Consider the following 20,067-nt stretch of genomic DNA (forward strand, 5'->3'; position numbering starts at 1 on the left):
TTTTTATTTTTAAATATAAACTTTAAGTTATATAAAATCATACATAGGCATGCCATGAAAGTTCATAATATTTACTTAGGAAACATGCATGTATACAGGAACCAAAGCTCATTCCAGGTCTTAGTCTCCCAAAGGAGTAATTAAATTTTGTAACAAACTCTAACAACGTATAACAATAGAAATTTTAAAACTTCATAAAGTTTAAATGGTAATTTAGATTTTCATACATACCAAGGTGCTGAAGAAACCCTGCAGGAAATTTTTTCATGGTAAGAAAAGGATATTCCAGCATGTCAAAAGAGTCCTGTGTCATCACAGGACGATGAACTCCTGTCAGTGTTCCACCTTTACTCGTGCCTCCACCACCACCTGAAGAGCCTCCACTCCCTGCCAAACTGCCACCTGAAGTATATTGAAACAATGTCTCAACCAACGAGCTTTACAGAAGGCAATGTTCTAACATAAAAATGGACAAACTAAAGACAACAGAAAATACATGGATAAAATTGATAAAAAAGTAAACAGTAATTAAAAATAGGTAAATTCATTAAGCTATAGTACATGCACAAAATTTAGACACAAACATCCACAGCTCTATGTACAATATAAGCTGGTAACCGTAACATGGGATCTGATACCAGAGTACAGCTGTGCACCATGAGATGTGAAAATATTTTAACAGACAACAATTTTGTAATCTGAAGTATTATAATGAGCATGAGTGTGAGAATGTCTCCAAAATTTAAGAAATGACACTGACGTTACTGTGCTACAGTCCTTTGAAGTCAATATCACAATACAGTATTTGAACAGCACCCAGACGTAAAATATTCCCCACAAATATGTAAATCTTCAGTTCACTGAGTTTCACTTTGATAGGTCAGGAGCGACATCACAAAGCACTGTTCATTCTGTTGCTTACTCAACTTCTCCAATTATACTGGAGTGCTCTGTGCAAACTGATTTTAAGTCTTCTAGCAGCTCTGCAATCGCAACCCTTCTAACCAGTTTCCATCCAGTTACAGTAAGAAATTTTGTTTCATGATACAGGGGTATACCCACTACTTAAAATTACCCCATTTGTGCATGCAAAATAATTCCATACACTTCAATCCCTCTAAAAATGACAACAGCAGTCAGTCAGTACACTGTACTGCATATGTGCAGGTGTATCCTTTGGTCTCAAGCACCCAGAAGAGTCAGCATTCATGTGTCTGCCTTTCAGTTTACTACTATCATTCCTAGAGGTTTGCCATTAATTTTCTCCTTTTCAAATTTCCCTTCGTTTCAAATTTTTTTCTTGAAGAGGAAAATATGAAACTACAAATTAAACAATGACAGGTTCCCTACAGTCTGATGTGATTTGCCAAGAATTTTGTAATGTTTGGTACTTCACAACACCATACCTATACAGTATCTTGGGTCTTCAAATGTCCCCAAACACTTCACTCCACTTCACTCTTTATTCTAACTGACAGAAGAATATTAAGAGTAGCTTGGTGCAAGTGGCACCTGGAACTTCAGGTACCCATGAATCAATTACTTCACTCTGCAAGCGTGTGTAGGGATACTAACAGATTGTTCCTTACTGCAAGAGTGCCAAAAGCTCTTTATTTCCATTATATTTCTTTAGCTATTCAATCTTTAATTTATCCTTTTCTCCTTAACTTTTCCATTCATATTTACTGGGTGACCATTTTTAATATCCCAACCCTAACACGTAGTATTCTTGTGTCAAGTGCCAGGCTAAAGTTACCTGCTTCTGATTTTTAGGTTCCATTTTGTAAGAAATCAAAATCAAATTTTTCTAGGAACAATGCTTTTTTTTTTTTTTTACAGTGAATGTAATCACAAACCCATCAATCACAATTGGCTCAAATATACCCAACTCAATAATCTGTTCTCTCCTAGAAAGAAAAATCAACTCCGTCCATGCACATGCTACCTGGAACTCAGGTAAAGGCCAACTACTCTCATCCCCATTTGCAAGTCTGTAATGCTGTTCGCAAGTTTGTGCAGAATTTACTTTGCTTATTTTCTCAACAATTTATCAGTTCTAACACTCTCTTTTTTTTGCTGCAATTCATAAATTATTTCAGCCTTTTTTTCCCTTTATTGCTTAGTGAATCTGCATAAAGGTTCGAGATTCTCATTTAAATAAGCATTTTCAGTCACCTGTATGCAGAAAATGAACTGCATTTGGGCAGTGCATTTGTATAATTCCAATGTTTTTCTTTTATTTGCTAGTCAGCCTTTTCTTTTAGTAAATAATTTTCCTAAATTTCTAGTGTTGCTGTTTGTTTACAAATGCTAACCAATCAGCAAGCGATAGCGCTGACATCTGTTATCCCTGCCCATAATGGTTATCTTTTTTATTTTTGCTTCCAAGCTTTTTTCCCGGCTACCGTCTAACGGAATATCCTGTGTCTAACGTGAGGACTCCTGCAAGGAGACATTGTTTACCATTTCAGCCCAAACAAGTGGACAATGTATACTGTATACCAAAGTCCTCTGATAAGAGAGTAGAAAGATGTGAGAACAGTCACCATCCTACACAAGTGGAGCTTGACTCCAGTAATTCTGGAGATTTTGGCAGGAGATAGTAGGAGGGCTCTGTGTGATAGAGTCATCAGAGTTGACCACCAACTTTCCTCTCAGGTAAAAACCCCTCTCTCATCGCAACAGTGGACTTTAGCAAGAATTCCAAGAGGTTCTAGCCTTGGACAGCAACCTGAAGTCCATTTTCCAGAATCAGGCAGAGATGCAGGATAGATCACCTGGGTTCTACAGTTGCCTGTCTGTAGTACCGAAGGCAATGAAGATGATGACCAATAATCAAATAGTCCAGCAAACCTTTTCAGGATGGAGTTAGTGAGGCAATCTAACCAGAAGAGGGTCTTCTTGGCATCCCTAGACTAGCTGAGTACAGTATGCCAGGCAGCCACAGTCCAGTTTGGATTCCCATATTCATGTATTCTATATAGGGAATTTTTGTTATCAGCTCCCATCTAAAATCTTACACAGTCCTAGTTGCATGTTTTGTCTAAGATTTTTTTCTGCCACACTGCAGCTATATATTTAAAAGAAACATTAAATGTAAACAGTCACAAAAATTTATTCTTAATATTCCTTGCTGAAATTGGGGGGGGGTGTCTTATATGCCATCAAATTACAGCACTAGACCAGCCCAGACCTAAGCGACTATCTACACAACAACATCACTCGACTAGTTGGGAACATTAGCAAAAACAAACAAGGGATGCTCATCTTTCCCTCTGGCATGAAGAAAGGAGGGACTGCATTTAGAAATAAAGGGCAACTTTTCACTATCCGATAAGACAGAAAATTCAATTGTTGGCAATACACACTGGCCAGTTAGCTTCTACAGGAAGATGAAACAAGTGGCTTGTCGATTAGTCAGATGGGCGAAATAGAATTTGTGAGAATATTGCACTACTTGGCACATTGCCAACAAAAAGGAAAGCAAAACAAACAGAATAGAGGTGCAAATATGAGGAAATGGGAACAAGTCAAAAAGAAGAAAGTGATGTTCTGAAGCCCTGGCTATAAGGTGGCTTTATGTGTGGAATGCTCTAGAGAACATCATGCTTTGATGAGTTCTAGAAAATGGGGTGGGGAGGAAGAGGGAGGGGGTAAACGAGAGATTTCACTCTTGCATATTATGTTACTCAGGAAGTTATATATATATATATATATATATATATATATATATATATATATATATATATATATATATATATATATATATATATATATATATATATATATATATATATATATATATATATATATATATATATATATACAAGCGGTCCCCAACTACTTCTGACGGTTCGACTTTACGACGTTCGAGTTTACGACGGTTTTCAGATATATTCATTAAAAAAATCCAGGCCGGCTTACGACGTTTGTTTCGAGTTTGACGACGCAGCCTGTTTACGACGCAGCCTGTTTACGACGCTTTTCAATTACGTATATTTATAAAAATCTGTTTCTGGTTTAACAGTAATCATCAAAAATCAGTTTCTGGTTACAATTATTAAAATACATTGCAAGGTTATGACTATTTTTCGGCGCTTTTTACGCCGCTTTGTAAGCGGAACTAGTTTCGTGGAGCGTGGCTGCGCTCTGTATGTAACTGCATTGGTACTGTACAGTAGTTGACCGGACAACGACCTTCCTGGGTCGATCACGCAGGCGTCGCGTAACAATACCAAACAACCCTTTCTCACTCACGTGTTTTGCCTCCGCAGAGTTAGGTACGTTGCCTCATTGTTGCTTTTCTTTAGCTGCAGTTTTTCGTGAATTGTGCCTTCACTATGGCTCCAAAACGGCAGAATTTATCATCTGATGCTAGTGCATCCAAGAAGCCGAGGAAGAGCATCACCATGGAAGTCAAATGCGACGTAATTAAGCGTTCGGAGAAGGGTGAAAGTAACACCGAGATAGGCCGTGCCTTGGGCCTTAGCAGAACGACGGTTGTTACCATAGTGAAGGACAAGCAGCGTATTCTGAAACATGTGCAAGACGCTGCACCAATGAAGGCAACGGTGATTAACGTGAAGCAACGTGGCCAGAACGTAGTGGAGATGGAGAAGTTATTGTTGATCTGGCTGGAAGACCAGAACCAACGGCGTGTTCCAGTGAGCCTGAGTGTGATTCAAGAGAAGGCTAGGGAGCTGCATGCGGCAGTGGTGAAGAAAATGGGGAAGGCAGTGCTAGTGAAGAATTTTCCGCCAGTAGGGGTTGGTTTAACCGCTTCAAGGCTCGTGCAAATTTGCACAATGTGAAGTTGCAAGGTGAAGCTGCTAGCGCTGATGACGTAGCAGCAGAAAGTTTCCTAGTGGTTTGGCTGAGATAATTAGGAAGGTGGTTACACTGCTGACCAGGTATTTAATGTAGATGAGACAGGGTTATTTTGGAAAAGAATGCCAAATCGTACATACATTTCCAAGGAGGAGAGGTCAGCACCAGGCCATAAAGCTGGTAAGGAGAGGCTGACTTTACTCTTTGGGGCCAATGCTAGTGGCGATTTGAAGCTTAAGCCCTTGCTAGTGTACTTGGCAGAAAATCCCAGGGCTTTTAAGGGCATTTTCAAGAGTCAACTCCCCGTCATTTGGAAGTCCAATAAGAAAGCTTGGGTTACCTTGATGGTCTTTGAGGACTGGTTCAATGACCACTTTGTGCCCGCAGTGGAAAGGTATTGTGCCTCGAAGGGTCTGCCTTTTAAGGTCCTGCTTGTCTTAGACAATGCCCCTGGTCACCCGGCTAATCTTAGTAATATGAACCCTAATGTGAAGGTGGTGTATCTACCACCAAATACTACATCCTCATACAGCCGATGGACCAGGGAGTCATTGCTAACTTCAAGGCATACTACCTGAGGAGGACAATACGCGCTGCTTTACGGGCCGTTGAAGGTAACAAGGAGTTGACTCTGAAAGATTTTTGGAAGGGCTACAACATTGCAGATGCTGTGACGAACATCGCACGTGCTTGGGACGAAGTAAAGGTGTCGACTCTGAATGGTGCGTGGAAGAAACTGTGTCCGCAGTTTGTGAATAGTTTTAAGGGGTTTGAGCAGGCAGAAGATGTTGAGGCTGTGACAAGGAAAATTGTTGGGCTAAGCAAGAGGCTGAAACTGGACTTGGAAGCTGAGGATGTCACCGAGCTGCTGGCATCCCACGGAGAGGAATTGTCATCGGAGGACCTCATTGAGCTGGAGAAGCAGATGATCGAGGAGGAGGAAGAGGCACCACAACCAAAGGTCAAGGAATTAACAATCAAGGGCTTGACAGAGGGTTTTGCTCACCTGGAGAAATGTTTGGCAGCATTTGAGGGTGAGGACCCTAACATTGCCAGGTTTGAGAGGATTCGCAGAGGAATGCTGGATCTTACTACGTGCTACAGGGAGGCGCTGAAGGAGAAGCAGCTGAAGAAGAAAGTGCAGTCTAGGCTAGACTCTTTCTTCGTGAAGAAGTCTTCAGCACCACCTGCCACTCCTAGTCTAGGTAAGGATTTCTCAACTTTATTTTTATTAACTGCTGTAATATAAATTGTTATAACTTGTAATAATATTTATAAAAATGTTACTGCAATTTATATTTACATACTGTAGATACACAGCATAACCCAATAAATTTTATCATTTGTATCATTGCAGAAGTGACTCCTAATCCAGATTCCCCAGAACCTCTACCTGGCTATGAATCAGAACCTGAGCCCTAACCTGTACCTGCAGTAACCTCCCAGCAGCTTTTCCAGCTCTATCAGGTAAGGAATTCCTAAGTGTTTAATTTTTATAATTTTCATGCATGAAATCATTTGTAATACAGTACTGTACATATGGTACAAATTTTATATTTACTATCGCATAACCTAATTTATTTCATTATGTGCCATTCCAGATCTCTTTGGTAGTGATGACAGTCCTGACCCCCTGAAGAATTCCAGGGTTTTGAAGTTACGGACCCTCCTGTCTCCTCTCCAACTTCACCAGGTAAGGAATTCTTAATGTTTTTTTAATGTTTTATAAATTTTTATAAATGTTACAAAAAGTGTACTGCACTTCACCCACTGTACAGTACACTATTGCTTTAGTATTTGCTGTAACTTTACATAATCATTATCATTCCTCCCGGCCCAACTCAGCTGACCTTATCCCCTCTCCAGCCCCATCAGGTAAGGATTTCATGACTTTTTTTCTTTCAAATCACTTTATAAAACTGTATACAGTACAGTAGCTTATTGCATACATACCCCTGTGTGGTAATTTCTATCTTTATCATTCCACAAATGACAGGTGTCCCCTGCTCAACTCCAAATTCACCTGCACCAGTAGCACCTGCACCCATTTCATGTCCACCAGGTAAGGAATTCTTCACTTTTTAGAAATTTCTATTAGCCTACATTGTTTTAAATTGTGTTATTATACTTATACAGTACAGTACAGTACTGCTGTGTACAGTATCATTTCTATCTTTTCATTGCAGACTCCCAAGCACCTGCAGATGCCACACCATAGCCCCCTGTTCTCATCTACCATATGCCCATCCCAGTAAGCAAGCCAACCACTAGAATTTGGTAAGAACACTTTCTGTTTTATAAATTGTTATACATTTTATAAAATTAGTGTACTGTTTATGAAATCCACAGAAGTACTTTATTCTAATCTTTATCATGTACATTATCATTCCAGACTGACATGCACCTTTAACCTGACCTCTACTGGAACTGTACAAAACCTTCCTCATGTAGCCTACATCTTTCAAATCACTCAAGGTATTGAATTCTTCACTGTTTTTAATGTTATAAATGGTCATATGTACAGTACATTTGATAAATATAAAGTAACGTCTTCATTCTAATATTCCAGACTGCCCAGCACCTTTACTAGAGCTCCCTCATCCCTCGCCTCCATCTTCTAAAAATCACTGAAATTAGGTAAGGCATTCATATTTTTATTTTGTACTGTTGAACATAGGTTTGTGAAATACCTGAACTGATACAGAACAGTGTAACACATACAGTACAAACTCTGCAGCAATTTTATCCTTATCATTGCAGGCTCCCACGCATACAATCTCCATCTCCCAACCTAGCCTGCGGTTGTAACAGCTTTGACAATCACTGAATGAGGTAAGGAATTCCTAACTCTTTATAATTTTTATATATTTATTATTCTACTGTAAAATACTGACTGTTCTGTATTTATACAGTACAGTACTGTACTTTGTTGCATGCAGGACTACTGTACAGTATTATACGTACACTAATACTAAATTTTTACATTCCAGAATCCCCCTGAATCATGAGGCCACACCATTTTTCCAGGGTTAAGAAGCACGGGGTTTCCAAAATAAAAGTAAGGAATTCACTTTTTTTTTATCTTTATAAACTCTTTGGTATAAATTACAGTACAGTACAGTGTACTGTACACCTGTGTTACTGTATAACATGTTGTATTTTACTTTTGTGCAGTATATGTACAGTACTCTATACTTTACTGCATACAGGATTTACTGTACAGTACTGTACTTTGTAGTAAATTGTAAATTTTTACATTCCAGAACCACCAGTTTTGGATACACACCACATCAAAATGTAGGTAAAACATCAAGAAACAACATGCAGTATACCCAAAGGATTAAAAGTAAGGCTTTCATAACTTTTGTTTCAAATTTTTATACAATTTTCTGGCGTCGTATGCCATCGTTCCGCTTTACGACGATTTTCGGGTTACGACGGGCGCAAGAACGGAACCACCGTCGTAAACCGGGGACTGCCTGTATATATATATATATAATGAGGATGAAAACCATTCATCACACTTGGCCACAAATCTCTCCCAATTTCCCAAGTAAAGGCCAAGGGTGGGGGACCTGCACTGCAGTGACTTCCATTAATCCACTTTCTTGGAAATTGTGCTTGATAATCCCTATACATGAAGATGCAGTGATTCTGGCTGTGAAGTTGGTACAAGTCAGGCTGTTTCAGAAGATCTCCAAAGTAGGAAGAAGGGAAGCACAGCAGCATAACAACTTCAATGCAATCACAAGAGTAATGTGTCACCCTGCAGGACTGTGGAGTATGACTAAGGCATGCACAGTGGGAATTTTCTTATTCAAAGAGTATCAAGTTGGTGTGACTGGGTGCATTTCACATAAAAGTAAGGAAATTCATGATTAATGAGTTTGTAAGAAAAAAGAATAATAAATGTACAGTATTAGCAATAAACAAAAATATACAGCCCCAGTCTGAATATGTTTGCTCTTTAGCTGCAACATGGGAGAGAATAAGGTATTGTTTTCCCAGATATCTGAGGTCAGTTTAACGTCCCTCAATAACCACAGCTAATATTCCCACAGCTGTTACCAATTTTCTAAAATAAAAGCACCTGTAAACTATCAGGGTCTCTGTTTGTGCAGCAACACATAGGATGGACATCACTCAGATATATAAACTGTCATTTAAAGATATAAACTGTCAGATATATAAACTGTCAATTAAAAAAACTTGTTTGAACAGAAGGTTACAGGTAAATGAACTAAAGCAAATCTAATGAAAATTGTCTGCTAGAATTGAATGACACCATAAAAATGAAAATTATATAAAAACTGGACAATGAGAACTTACCCTTGGGTGTAATAGAAAGATCAGAATCTGAAGAACGCCTGTTGATTGAGACACCTGGTGTACGAGCAGGACTTGCTAGTTTTCCTGAATGAGTTGGGGAATGAGTGGGAGCTCCGCCATTCACTGCTGCAGATGATATCCCCACTGTACTGCCACCACCACCACTTTCACTCTTTGAACCATCAGCATCAATAGGTAACGGACTCCTGGATATGGGGTAACACCCACTAGTATGACGACTACGAGATGAACGCTTCGGAGAGCCTACCATCGATGCTGAGCCGGGTCGTGCGTCCACTAGCATATCTAAGCTAGAGATGTACACAGGGTGGGAGGGACACTTAGCAGCTACATCTACAGCACAATGAAGCAAGTCACCATCCATGCTCACACTGCTAGCTACATGTTGAAATGAAGGTGAAGATGAAGGGGAAGATAAATAACCTGATGCAGAAGGAGTAACAACCAAGGAAGAGGAGCCTGGATTGATTAAGGAGTCAGAATATGAAGCATGGAGAAAGGGAGGAGAAGGTGAAGGAGGAGGAGAATTAACCTTGGATGCACTAGGGTGATTAGAGCCTGATTTACCCGATGCAGACATCACTGCTGTTGCTGAACTTTTACTTTCATCCTCACTATCTCTAACTACCTCTGTTGATGCGACGTTACCATCTGTCACTGAAGTGAGGGTTAAGTCCATAGCATCACAATGGTTCTCCTCTAAGGTATCTGCTAAGGTAGTTCTAATTTTTGAAGGAAGGACTGGACTTGAGGGAATGACTGCTATATTGGGGAGAGTGCCAGAGGTAACATGAAGTATTGCTGGTCTAAGCTCATATGCCTTTCTCTTGTTGCTTGCATTAAAATCTACATTTAGATTTTCTGTAAGATCAGTATCTGTTAGGCTTATTTCATTTTCATTCACATTGCTCTGTTTTACAAACATATTAATACCACTTTTCCTTTCATGGCATAGAGCCCTTTTAGGAGCAGGCCCAACATGACTAGAATCTTCTAGCTCATCAACTGCTCTCAGTGGAGTTGGGTTTGAATATGGCTCACAGAGATCATATAGGTTTCCCTGAAAATGATCAAACTGACCTACTGGTCTACTAGGTTCTTCAATGGAGTAACTGTTTTGATATTCTGCAGCTGACTGAGGAGGGGTTCCTTGTCCTTTTCTGTGGATTTCAAACGATCCATGTGATGTATGAAGATCACTGACATCTACAGGACCTGTAAAATGACTCTCCAGAGAGCTATGAGACGTAAGCTCTTCCTCACTCATATAAAACTTCTGAGGTGTCTGAAGAGTAGGCACTGTGACGGGTGATTTCATCTCATGTTCTGGGCTACTGAAGTCTGAAGATACAGGATCAGAACTGCAAGTATCCTCATCAGATGAGATGAACTGAATTGGTCCAAGTGGGGCATTCATCTCTGGGTAACTCTGCATTGCATAAATACTTTTATTCAAAGTAGGATCAGAAAAGGCATTGGATAAGGTTTTGTATGAATATTCAATGCTTGTAATTTCTTGACCAATGTCATCTTCATCAGAATACTGAGTAGCTGTATCCTCTTCCTCTAAGCCAATGACTTCAACATCAGGCGAATCAAGATCCCAATCCTCGACAGAATCATCAGGAGATGTCACTGATTCCCTTAAGCTTGTTGATTTTGAAACCTTTGACTTTCCTTGAGATTTACCTAACAATTTCCCAACAGGACTCTGAACTTTTGAACCTAACTTCAAACTTGCACTTTTTGCTATAAACCCTATATTTGCTTTTAAAGGACTTGAATCAAAACTTTGGGATTTTTCTAATGAACCTCTCAACCTCATCATTCTTTGTGCAGTTTTTTTGAGCCCTGCCTTTAAAGAATCTTTACTACCCCGATTGATAGAGTGCATTCCTGACCAGTTATAAGACTTGCTTGGACTCATATTAGGCACAGGCCAAGAATGCTTTGGTTTGCAAGGCTTCACGTAACCTCCATCACTTCTCTGATGATGATGATGAAATTGGTTACCATGAGGAAAATTAGAATTGCGTTGAAGATAAACTGGAGGATGCTGAGTCACCGTCCCAGAACGTTTACGTCTTACAAGCGGCAATCCCATTAACACTCTTCTGGCATTTGTCAGAGCCGCCTGGCCAGAGAGCGGCTTAACCTGGTCAGAAGATGGATTTACCATGAGATCAAGCCATTGAGGAGGATACTGAGAAGGAATGGAAGCAGAACTCTTAGGACTTGATCTTGGGTCTACTTGTGGCTGTGAAAACCATAGTGAAGACAGAGACTCCTGGGCAGATGCAGAGTGCTTTTTTGGAAGATGAACAACAGATATTGGCATAGGTCTATCTGAGTTTGGCACAGCAACATACATGTTCTCTAGCACAATTTCATCTTCACCACTAATGATTTCATAAGGATATCAACAGCAAGTGTTAAAATAAATGTTAATACAGGACAAATTGATTCAAAACACAAATTGAGTTAAGCCCGTTATTTGTGTCGTCAAAATCAGTTAAATGTTACATATGGTTTTAAATACAATACAGTACAGTTTCAGCAGGTCCAGAGCAGGGAAAAGGGGGGAAAGAAAAAAAAAGCCAAATTAATCAAATAACCCTAGCGATTACAACATAAGGATTGATGTTACACAAAAAACAAATATAAAAAAATAAGTCACACCAAGAAATTAACCCAAAATTTTTTTTCTAAAACCTCTTTCCTATTACATACATTTGCTAGCAATACCACCAGCTTTCAATAAATTCTGTAAGGATACAGTGCAGGCCTCATACACAGCCTTTGTTCTCCTTACTTAAAGAAATGGTATGAGAAAATTAAGGATGTGCAAAGCTCAAGAGAGTAGAGAAAACTCACTTCATGTCTAACCCCAAGGAAAAAGCTAGCATAAAAATGATGATGGCGGTGATTATGATGATGGTGAAAGCCCCACCTGAATACAATGACCTATGGAATGAATAAAATAAAAGTTAGTTTTTTTTTACTGAAGTAACAATCTTGCTCTCCTCCCAGCGAATACAGGTAACTAAAATGTTTGGAAACTTTTTTTTTCTGTCATATGAGCCTGATGTATCAAAATCTTCCTGAGTAAAAAAAAAATATATTAATTATCTAACCTATCCAAGACAGGCAGCTTATGAAAAAGTACATAAAATGCTCTGAAAGTACTTATTTTCTTTTATCATCACATATGTAAGAAAAAACTAATAACAAACTTTAAAAATTCATACAAATTTATCTTTTTGGTTTTGTATCTATTATTCAGTATCTAATTTTGTTTTTGAGTAGATCTCTCCTGAAATGCCTCTAAAGGTTAATATTCTGGGGTGACAACTTATTGTGCAACAAACTATAATGCTCCCATGAAGGCCAACCAACAGCAGGAAAATATTCTTTAATTCTTAATCAAAGGAAACACTAACTGAAGCTGCTGTTCTAGTAACAAACAATTATGCTATGTTCTGAAGTAAGTTTGAAAACACTTCTATAATGAGATACAGCACCAAGGAAGTGAGCTGGGGAGCATATCAAGAGTGACTCTACATGACAGATTTACTCCTTTACAAATTTACTTGACTAAGTAATGTTCCAAGAGATATATAAGGAATCACATCAGCAATAATTTAAAATACTCCTGCACTGAAATACCATTAAGAATATAAAAATTACCTATGTCATGGGCTTTAATATTTGATTAAAAAACACTTTGAGATACCCTTCCCAAAATGCCTATTATCAACTAAAAGCAGGTACAGTATATCAGAACAAAACTTCAAAACATCACCAATTTTGCATCAACAAATCTGTAACCTATCACAAAGAATGCAAAATAAATTACCCACAGTACTTTTATAACAATAACAACAGATTCTGACTGCACAGGCATAACTTTAACTGACCTTACAAAAATCTTCATTAACAAAAACTTTGTAACACTTGAATCAATAATAATGTTAAAAAATGCCCCCTACTTCTCATACATCCGCCCATTCAATAAGAACAGTTTTACCTATTATTTGTCTAAAAGAAACAAACAACTATAAAATGGCATTTCTTGGACAGGCAAACACTGAAGACTAAAGCACAAACAAAAATATTTATAAAATGAAGTTCAGTAAGATTTCATGGAAACTGAGATTCATTAAAGCCTACTTAACACTGAACATAAGTTACAGAAAACGAATTAAAATTATTTAATATCCTACCTGAAGCTTCTAGAAAATTTAAAGTAAGAGTTAAGAAGCCCAAGGGGTATGCAGTACACTTATTTTAACCAAGATTCTCCAAATTTGTAGTAAGTCTAAGACTAATCAAAACTGCAACACAGTAGAAGCTGCATAAATCTCCAACATAAATTCACATAATTCATTCTACCATTAAAAATAATTAAATTTTAAAAACTTAACCCTTTACTATTCAAACAAAAGGAACTGTTACTTCCAGAGGAATATCAGTAAGCCCAACAGTGCAAGTACATTATTTATACAAAGTATGAAATAAATAAAAATCACAGCAATGATACAATATAAAAAGTGGGTTCAAATTCCTTTCAGATTTCATAAATATAAGTATTTTATCAAAAATAAAGCCTTGGTTGAAATTTAAAAACTATAAACATTAAGGATCTCAAGATTTGATGAAGTTTAGTTCATAGTTTCCATAATTTTTTTCACTTACTACTTATTTATGGTGACCGAAATTCTGCAATAAACTAACTTTAAACTCGTGTATCTTAACCTCAACAACTTTATGCTGCTAATCTTTTAATGTAATGATAGTAAACTGTAGCTGCTGCAGATATAGCACACTACAATGTAAATTGTTAATCACTTAATCACAATTAAGATAAAATTATTCTCTCCCTCTAAAAATCTTTTAGGTCTTGTTTTCAATGTTAAAGTACCAGACTTGCCTCCAAACTGCTTTATTAGTGTGCATAAAAGCAGGTGCAAAGCAAAATTAACAAGATTCCAGTGATAAAGCCCTCCTCTGCAATCTCTTCAGACACGTCATATGAAAATTATACTGAAGATGGCAGTTTGCTTTCAAGTCATAAGCAATGAAAAACCTTACAGATGTTGTACTCTGGTGACAACAGAGCATTCCATGATCTACACGGTACTGTATACACATCAATTTATATGATTTTTTAAAGTTACTTTCTTATCATACAAGTATAGTTGTTCCTCTTACAGTCGTACTTTCTTTAAATTTTCTTTGGATGTCCAGAACCATTAACAACACTTTCCAACAATGTACAATACCTGTGTGTTGTCAATGAATACTAATGAAAAATGACAGGAAACAATATATACAGGTACATCCATCCAGAAATTAGATGTGCCAACTCATGGACAGCTACTCATCCATGTACCTTCCATGGATTCTGAACTTGAAAATGGCTAAACATTTCTTAAAAATTTTTAAAATCATGCATCCAGGTTAATGAACAAAGTAAGCAAGAAAGTAAAGAAAAGAACAAGTACAGAGTATATCACAGGAAGATTTTAAAATGCAGGCAAGTGCAAATATTTGCACACTTTATAATTCAATCCATATTCAAAGAGCAGATACACTGTACTTTTGTTTGCTAATAGTAAAGACATTCACTAATGAATATAGAGCAACATACCATCTTCAATCAATAGCAAGCCATAATAACTAGATAAATGCAAACAAACAAATGATTAAGAAAAATTTTGTTTTTAGATTAGTTTTTCTTACGACAGCTTGCATTACCAAGAAACTTTAAAGTACATTACTTAACTACCATAATTTAAAAAACTGTCAAGCATCATGCCATGCAGGCTGACTTTGCATTAAAATCAAAACTAAATACAATATGAAATGAAATACTATACTAGTTTGACTCTTAAGTGAATAAACAATATCAATCTAAATTAAAAGAAATCTTTACAAAACTCCCGGATAAAATTCCAAATACTGTGCCTGTAATGGTTCCTCTTGCTACTGTTGTAAAAACTGTCAACCTCAATCATTTACATTTGGTAACATTAGTTGAGTAAACAAAATGCTTTGAGTGTCAGCATTGGAAATTATTACTTGCAGTTAAAGATAATTCATAAAGGATTCAACCACTTGCTGTAAGTTACTATTAATGTACTTGCATTACAATGAAAGAGATCCATTTGTTATATCAAGAAACTTCAGTTTCATTATGTTTGACTTTAAAACTCATCACATATATATGCCAAATTCAAGGTCTTCACGAATCCAAGACACGCTATTTCAAAATACTACGTAAGGAAGACAAAGACCATCTGCTGGTCAACTGACAAAACATCTTCATTGGAAGCTTGAATTTAAAGTCAATGGCCCATGTTTTAAATAAAGACCATGGGTTCCAATTTGGTAAAAAACTTGTTTATCATGCATCTACCACTGTTGGCAAGATGTTTCCTAGATTAAACTGATTTTAGCATTAATGCTACCCCATACACATAATTCTCGTTAGTTTATGTCTTTTTCAGAACCAATTTTAATTCAACTGAGCTTATAGATTTTGTAGCTATGGTATTTAGTGTCTTTCAGTAATTTTCACAAATATGCACCTTTTTCAGTGTGATCTGTTACTAGTGATTACTGTTCCCAAGGGAAAGGAGTGATATTTTGCCATCTTCCTCTGTCTTGATAAGCAGCATTTACCTGGTCTAATATTGTAATTACATTTATTCTGTTATACTGTATTTTGTATTACAGTACTTTACTTTGTCCAATAATAATAATAATAATAATAATAATAATAATAATAATAATAATAATAATAATAATAATAATAATTCAAATGACTTTGTTGGTATGTGAAAATCAACAAGTTAGTTATATGAGATAATGAATGCAGTTTGCAACACTACTACTTCCTTGCTTTCTTTGCAGTTACTCCTTTAATGGTTCTGCTGTTGCATATGTTTATACATGATAGTGTATCAGTTTTATGACTTTGCATATTATGGAGTAAGTTTTTTTTTTGGGGGGACAGGGTCCTTCCTCTCACTTCAGCTTGCTAATGAACTTTCAGCATTAGCAAAGTGTACTGTATTATCTAGTTTCACAATCTTCATGTTTAGCTTGGGCTCCACTAACTACTGCTAGTAGCTTCTTAGTATTAAGAAATAAAAATAGTGTTGTATTTTTAATTTTTGGCATCTTTTTTTAAGAATACTTCACCTCTCCGTAATTATCAATTTTTTTATATATATAGGTATTAACAAAACAGTAATGCCAAGTGCTCATTAACCATGGAAGCGATCGTATGTATGTATGTATGTTGTTGACTGTAGTGCAGTTGTTGGCATTATTGACTTTCAATGACTACTATTTGTTTATCTTAAATGAGGATGTTAAAAAAGCAGCAACAGCCTTAGCAAATGAAGCTATTCCTACCGAGGAGTCTTTATGGAATAATGAATTTTATAACATCTAAAATCACGTCGAACTCATGTTTACTTAATTTAATCCTATCTTGAAACTTGTCACACTCGTTTGACCAATGGATATTTAATCAGTAACACCAATGATCCAATCCCCATACACAGAGCAACAACAAGTCAAACAAAACAGCAAATATCAAGTTTTGGAAATAACACAATCAAGGCAATTTCATTAGAATCTTTATTATTTCCAAATTATCCAACTAAATTCAGTAGTTAAGCGTGGGTACTTTAATTCATTGGTCTGGTAACTGTATAATAATAATAATAATAATAATAATAATAATAATAATAATAATAATAATAATAATAATAATAATATTAATAATAATAATAATAATAATAATAATAATAATAATAATAATAATAATAATAATAATAATAATATACTATCACATCTATTTGTGCCTTGACATTGTGCTAGCTTATTCATAAGACTAGCTTTAATATCTGTTATTGATAACTAACCTATAGACTGTTATATTGTACAGTTTTATTAATTAATGTCTCAGCTCTTTTTTTTCTTATATCTATACAAGAAACTCATAAAGAGATAAAAATTATAATTTGTTTTCAGAGAGAGCTTTTCAGTCACTTGTTGAGAAGTTTTCTGGAAAAGTTATTCTATACTCTTAAAGTATAATATTTCCATGCTTTTCTTATTTCAAAATTTCTGTCCGTCTCACTTTTACAAATCTTTCTACCAGATAAGAGACCTTTTTAGGTAGTTTTCTGCTGAACAAGATCCCCACCATAATCAGTCTAATCCTTAGGCAGTTGACCAAGTACAATCTTCACCTCTGCAATCTTACTAGTGGTGTTCCAGCTGCTGTCACACCCACTGCTATGGATATGCCAAGGTTCAGTGTTCTGTTCTTGCTTTGACAGAAGTTGCAGTTGGGGATAGCCCCCATCCTCTGACCAATCTCCTAAATGTATTTATTTACAAAGTAATCTCCAAAGAGGTATCCTCAACAACCAACCAGTCTGACTTTGTCCAGAGGACCTCTACAGGAGTGCCAGCCTTCAGAGACCAGGCTGAAGCTTGGCACCACATGAGAAAATATCCATCACGAGGCTCCCTCCACCAGCCATGGAGTTTTCTTCAAAGATCAGCTACCAGTCTCAATAGTGGGAACGACAGCTCATCTATAACAGAAAAATCTGCTGTTGGACAGGACTCTTGGCTAAGATTGACTTCCATATCATATAGAGATTTCCAACTTTAGCATGTTCACACAGGTGTCAATGCAAGGAGTTCATGGAGTGTGTGATGAACAAAGGCAGTCACAGGTGTTCAGTACAAGCGACCAAGTGGGTGGATGATGACAGCAGGATTATGAAATTGTTGGGTGACCGATTAGAGCCGACTCACCTAGGCTGCCAGGGCAGGAGCCTAAGCAACCCATATCCCATGGCTGGATTAATGATGGGGCTTCAACACTGGACCCAGGCATGGATGGCAAAAATCATGGACCTGACCAGTCCTGGTTCATCCCATGGCTAACAACGCTGCAGTCTATTATCTGTACCAGCCAGTCATCTCCAACTATATTCTTGTGTTACTCAATCTGACCCAATCCATTCAAGTCTAGCCAGTTCAAGGACAGTCCTGGATAGTCAAAGAACAATGGAATTCATAGGCAGGTGCAGTTCCAGGAAATTTTCCCTGAAGGAAACTAAGAAGACTACTGAAAACAGACATGATTGGATTTCCTGTGGTTGGCCTGAAATTTCTTGAATGTTTGTTGATCAGCTTGAGGAAACATATAGTCACATACTGAAGGCAACAATCAGTAGGAACTTCTGGCAGTCATGTCCAAGTTGGATGTATTAGCAAAGATCATCCTGGTTTAAACGTTGATAAACAGATCCAGCAAGGGTAGCATCAACTAACTTTTCATATAGTCCAAGGATTTCATGGTTATCAAAAGCATACAAAATTTTAATTATCAATTACCCAACTTAATACCAGCCCTAATTCTGGCAAGAGATGCAATCACAACTGAAATATTACTCTCATCTGCTATTTCCACATTTAAGGCTTATCATAACGGTGTGTTGAGGCCACACCTGAGATTCCCCACTGTCAGCAGATGATAGGATCAGAAACTGAATTGGCCTTCTGGACAAAGAAAATAGATTCAGTCAGACTGGGCACACTGACAAGGGAAACATCAGTACCAGATTGGACAAGTGGCAGATGTTTCAAAGTGCTATAAAAAGATTGAAGAGGCACTACCAGATTGCACAAGTAGACTTTTAGTAGTGCTACAAACTTTGAAAGCAGCACTATCAATCAAACAACAGTTGTTTTTGTTACTGCCTCAGGCAATTTTCAACAAGCAAGTACCTTGCTATCAATAAATTCAGTACTATCATCACCCTTGTCTTCCATGACATGGTGTTTTCATCTAAGGTTGTATTATTAACAGCAACCAATGCTGATCATAAACAGGTTCTTTCACAAAAGCATCGCTACTGGCATGATCAGTGTTGCAACTAGGGCCATACTACCAACATGCCTGTGCTACCAGGAGGCCTGCAACTGTCAGTGGGAGTTTGTACTGGGTTTTCTTCATACATAGCTCTAACACACAGTTTTCTTGTTTATAAAACTGCACTCAACAGGGGCACAGCTGTTGTAGAGACTGCAACCTCTCACAAGGTTCACTCTACAAGTTTCAGCAGACAGTACTTGAGACTTCAATTATTTGAACCTGCAGCCTTTCTTCTTTGGTACAAGATTTTGTTAATATTGTTCCCCTCAGAGTTCCAGGATTTCTCTGTGCATGACTGGCATGGCAATCTGATGACTACTGAGCAATTTTGAACCCAGGACACTGACTCGTGTTACCGTCACATAACTTTTCTTCCTATGGTACGGACGGCTGGCTTCTCCAAGCAAAGTATACACATAACAGGATGGATCACTAGTGACAAGATGGTCAGCCAAGAGTAACTTTAGCAGAATTATGGAGGTTACAGATGTTGGACTACACAACAGTCTTCTTCAAGCCCAAGACTTATGCTTCATTCCCTTGCCTCCACAAGGTGCAGATTCGCTTCCATCATATGTCTATCCATAGATCCTACTTCATTTGCAACTTCACATTTGCAAAGTGGACACTAGTCCTCAGAACAGACTGCACAAGGTGTAGGAGTTTTTTCTTCATGCCTGTCTCAAGATGACACCAAAATCTACAAAATTCTTTCTTTCTTATTTCTTAGTTTCTTTGGAACTCATCACCAGGAAAGAAGCTAGTTCTCCCATCCAGCATGAGGACTAGCAGCATTAGACACAAGTTAACCAACTTGAATTGTATACTTTCCCTACTTGGATAGTCTATTAGTGTTGACCTGCCTCTGAGGCTAGCTTGTGTTGAATGATAGGGTTCACTAGTCATGTCTCCATAATAAC

The 20,067-nt window shown here is 37.4% G+C and overlaps 2 protein-coding genes and 2 long non-coding RNA genes across 5 annotated transcripts in view; 3 read left to right on the forward strand and 1 right to left on the reverse strand.

Annotated features, from left to right (window-relative positions):
* Positions 1-20,067, reverse strand: part of LOC136848071 (C2 domain-containing protein 5) — a 201,875-nt gene that overhangs the window by 120,151 nt on the left and 61,657 nt on the right. For both annotated transcript variants that reach the window (XM_067120245.1, XM_067120244.1), the window contains exons 7-8: positions 9,157-11,576; positions 232-402 (exon numbers count right to left, since the gene is read on the reverse strand). In XM_067120245.1, the coding sequence (XP_066976346.1) occupies positions 232-402; positions 9,157-11,576 (2,591 nt within the window). The remainder of the gene's footprint in view (positions 1-231; positions 403-9,156; positions 11,577-20,067) is intronic.
* On the forward strand, positions 5,356-6,271 carry LOC136848072 (tigger transposable element-derived protein 1-like). Its single transcript, XM_067120246.1, has 2 exons — positions 5,356-6,032; positions 6,185-6,271. The coding sequence occupies exons 1-2, from the start codon at positions 5,363-5,365 to the stop codon at positions 6,247-6,249; spliced, it is 735 nt and encodes a 244-aa protein (XP_066976347.1). The 5' UTR covers positions 5,356-5,362; the 3' UTR covers positions 6,250-6,271.
* Positions 6,655-7,429, forward strand: LOC136848073 (uncharacterized). The gene is made up of 3 exons (XR_010855927.1): positions 6,655-6,702; positions 6,824-6,889; positions 7,014-7,429. It is a non-coding gene; the product is annotated as an uncharacterized lncRNA (long non-coding RNA).
* LOC136848074 (uncharacterized) lies at positions 7,613-8,251 on the forward strand. The gene is made up of 3 exons (XR_010855928.1): positions 7,613-7,659; positions 7,818-7,885; positions 8,091-8,251. It is a non-coding gene; the product is annotated as an uncharacterized lncRNA (long non-coding RNA).

The sequence above is a fragment of the Macrobrachium rosenbergii genome, chromosome 18 (assembly GCF_040412425.1).
Source record: "Macrobrachium rosenbergii isolate ZJJX-2024 chromosome 18, ASM4041242v1, whole genome shotgun sequence".
NCBI classification, from domain to species: Eukaryota; Metazoa; Arthropoda; class Malacostraca; order Decapoda; family Palaemonidae; genus Macrobrachium; species Macrobrachium rosenbergii.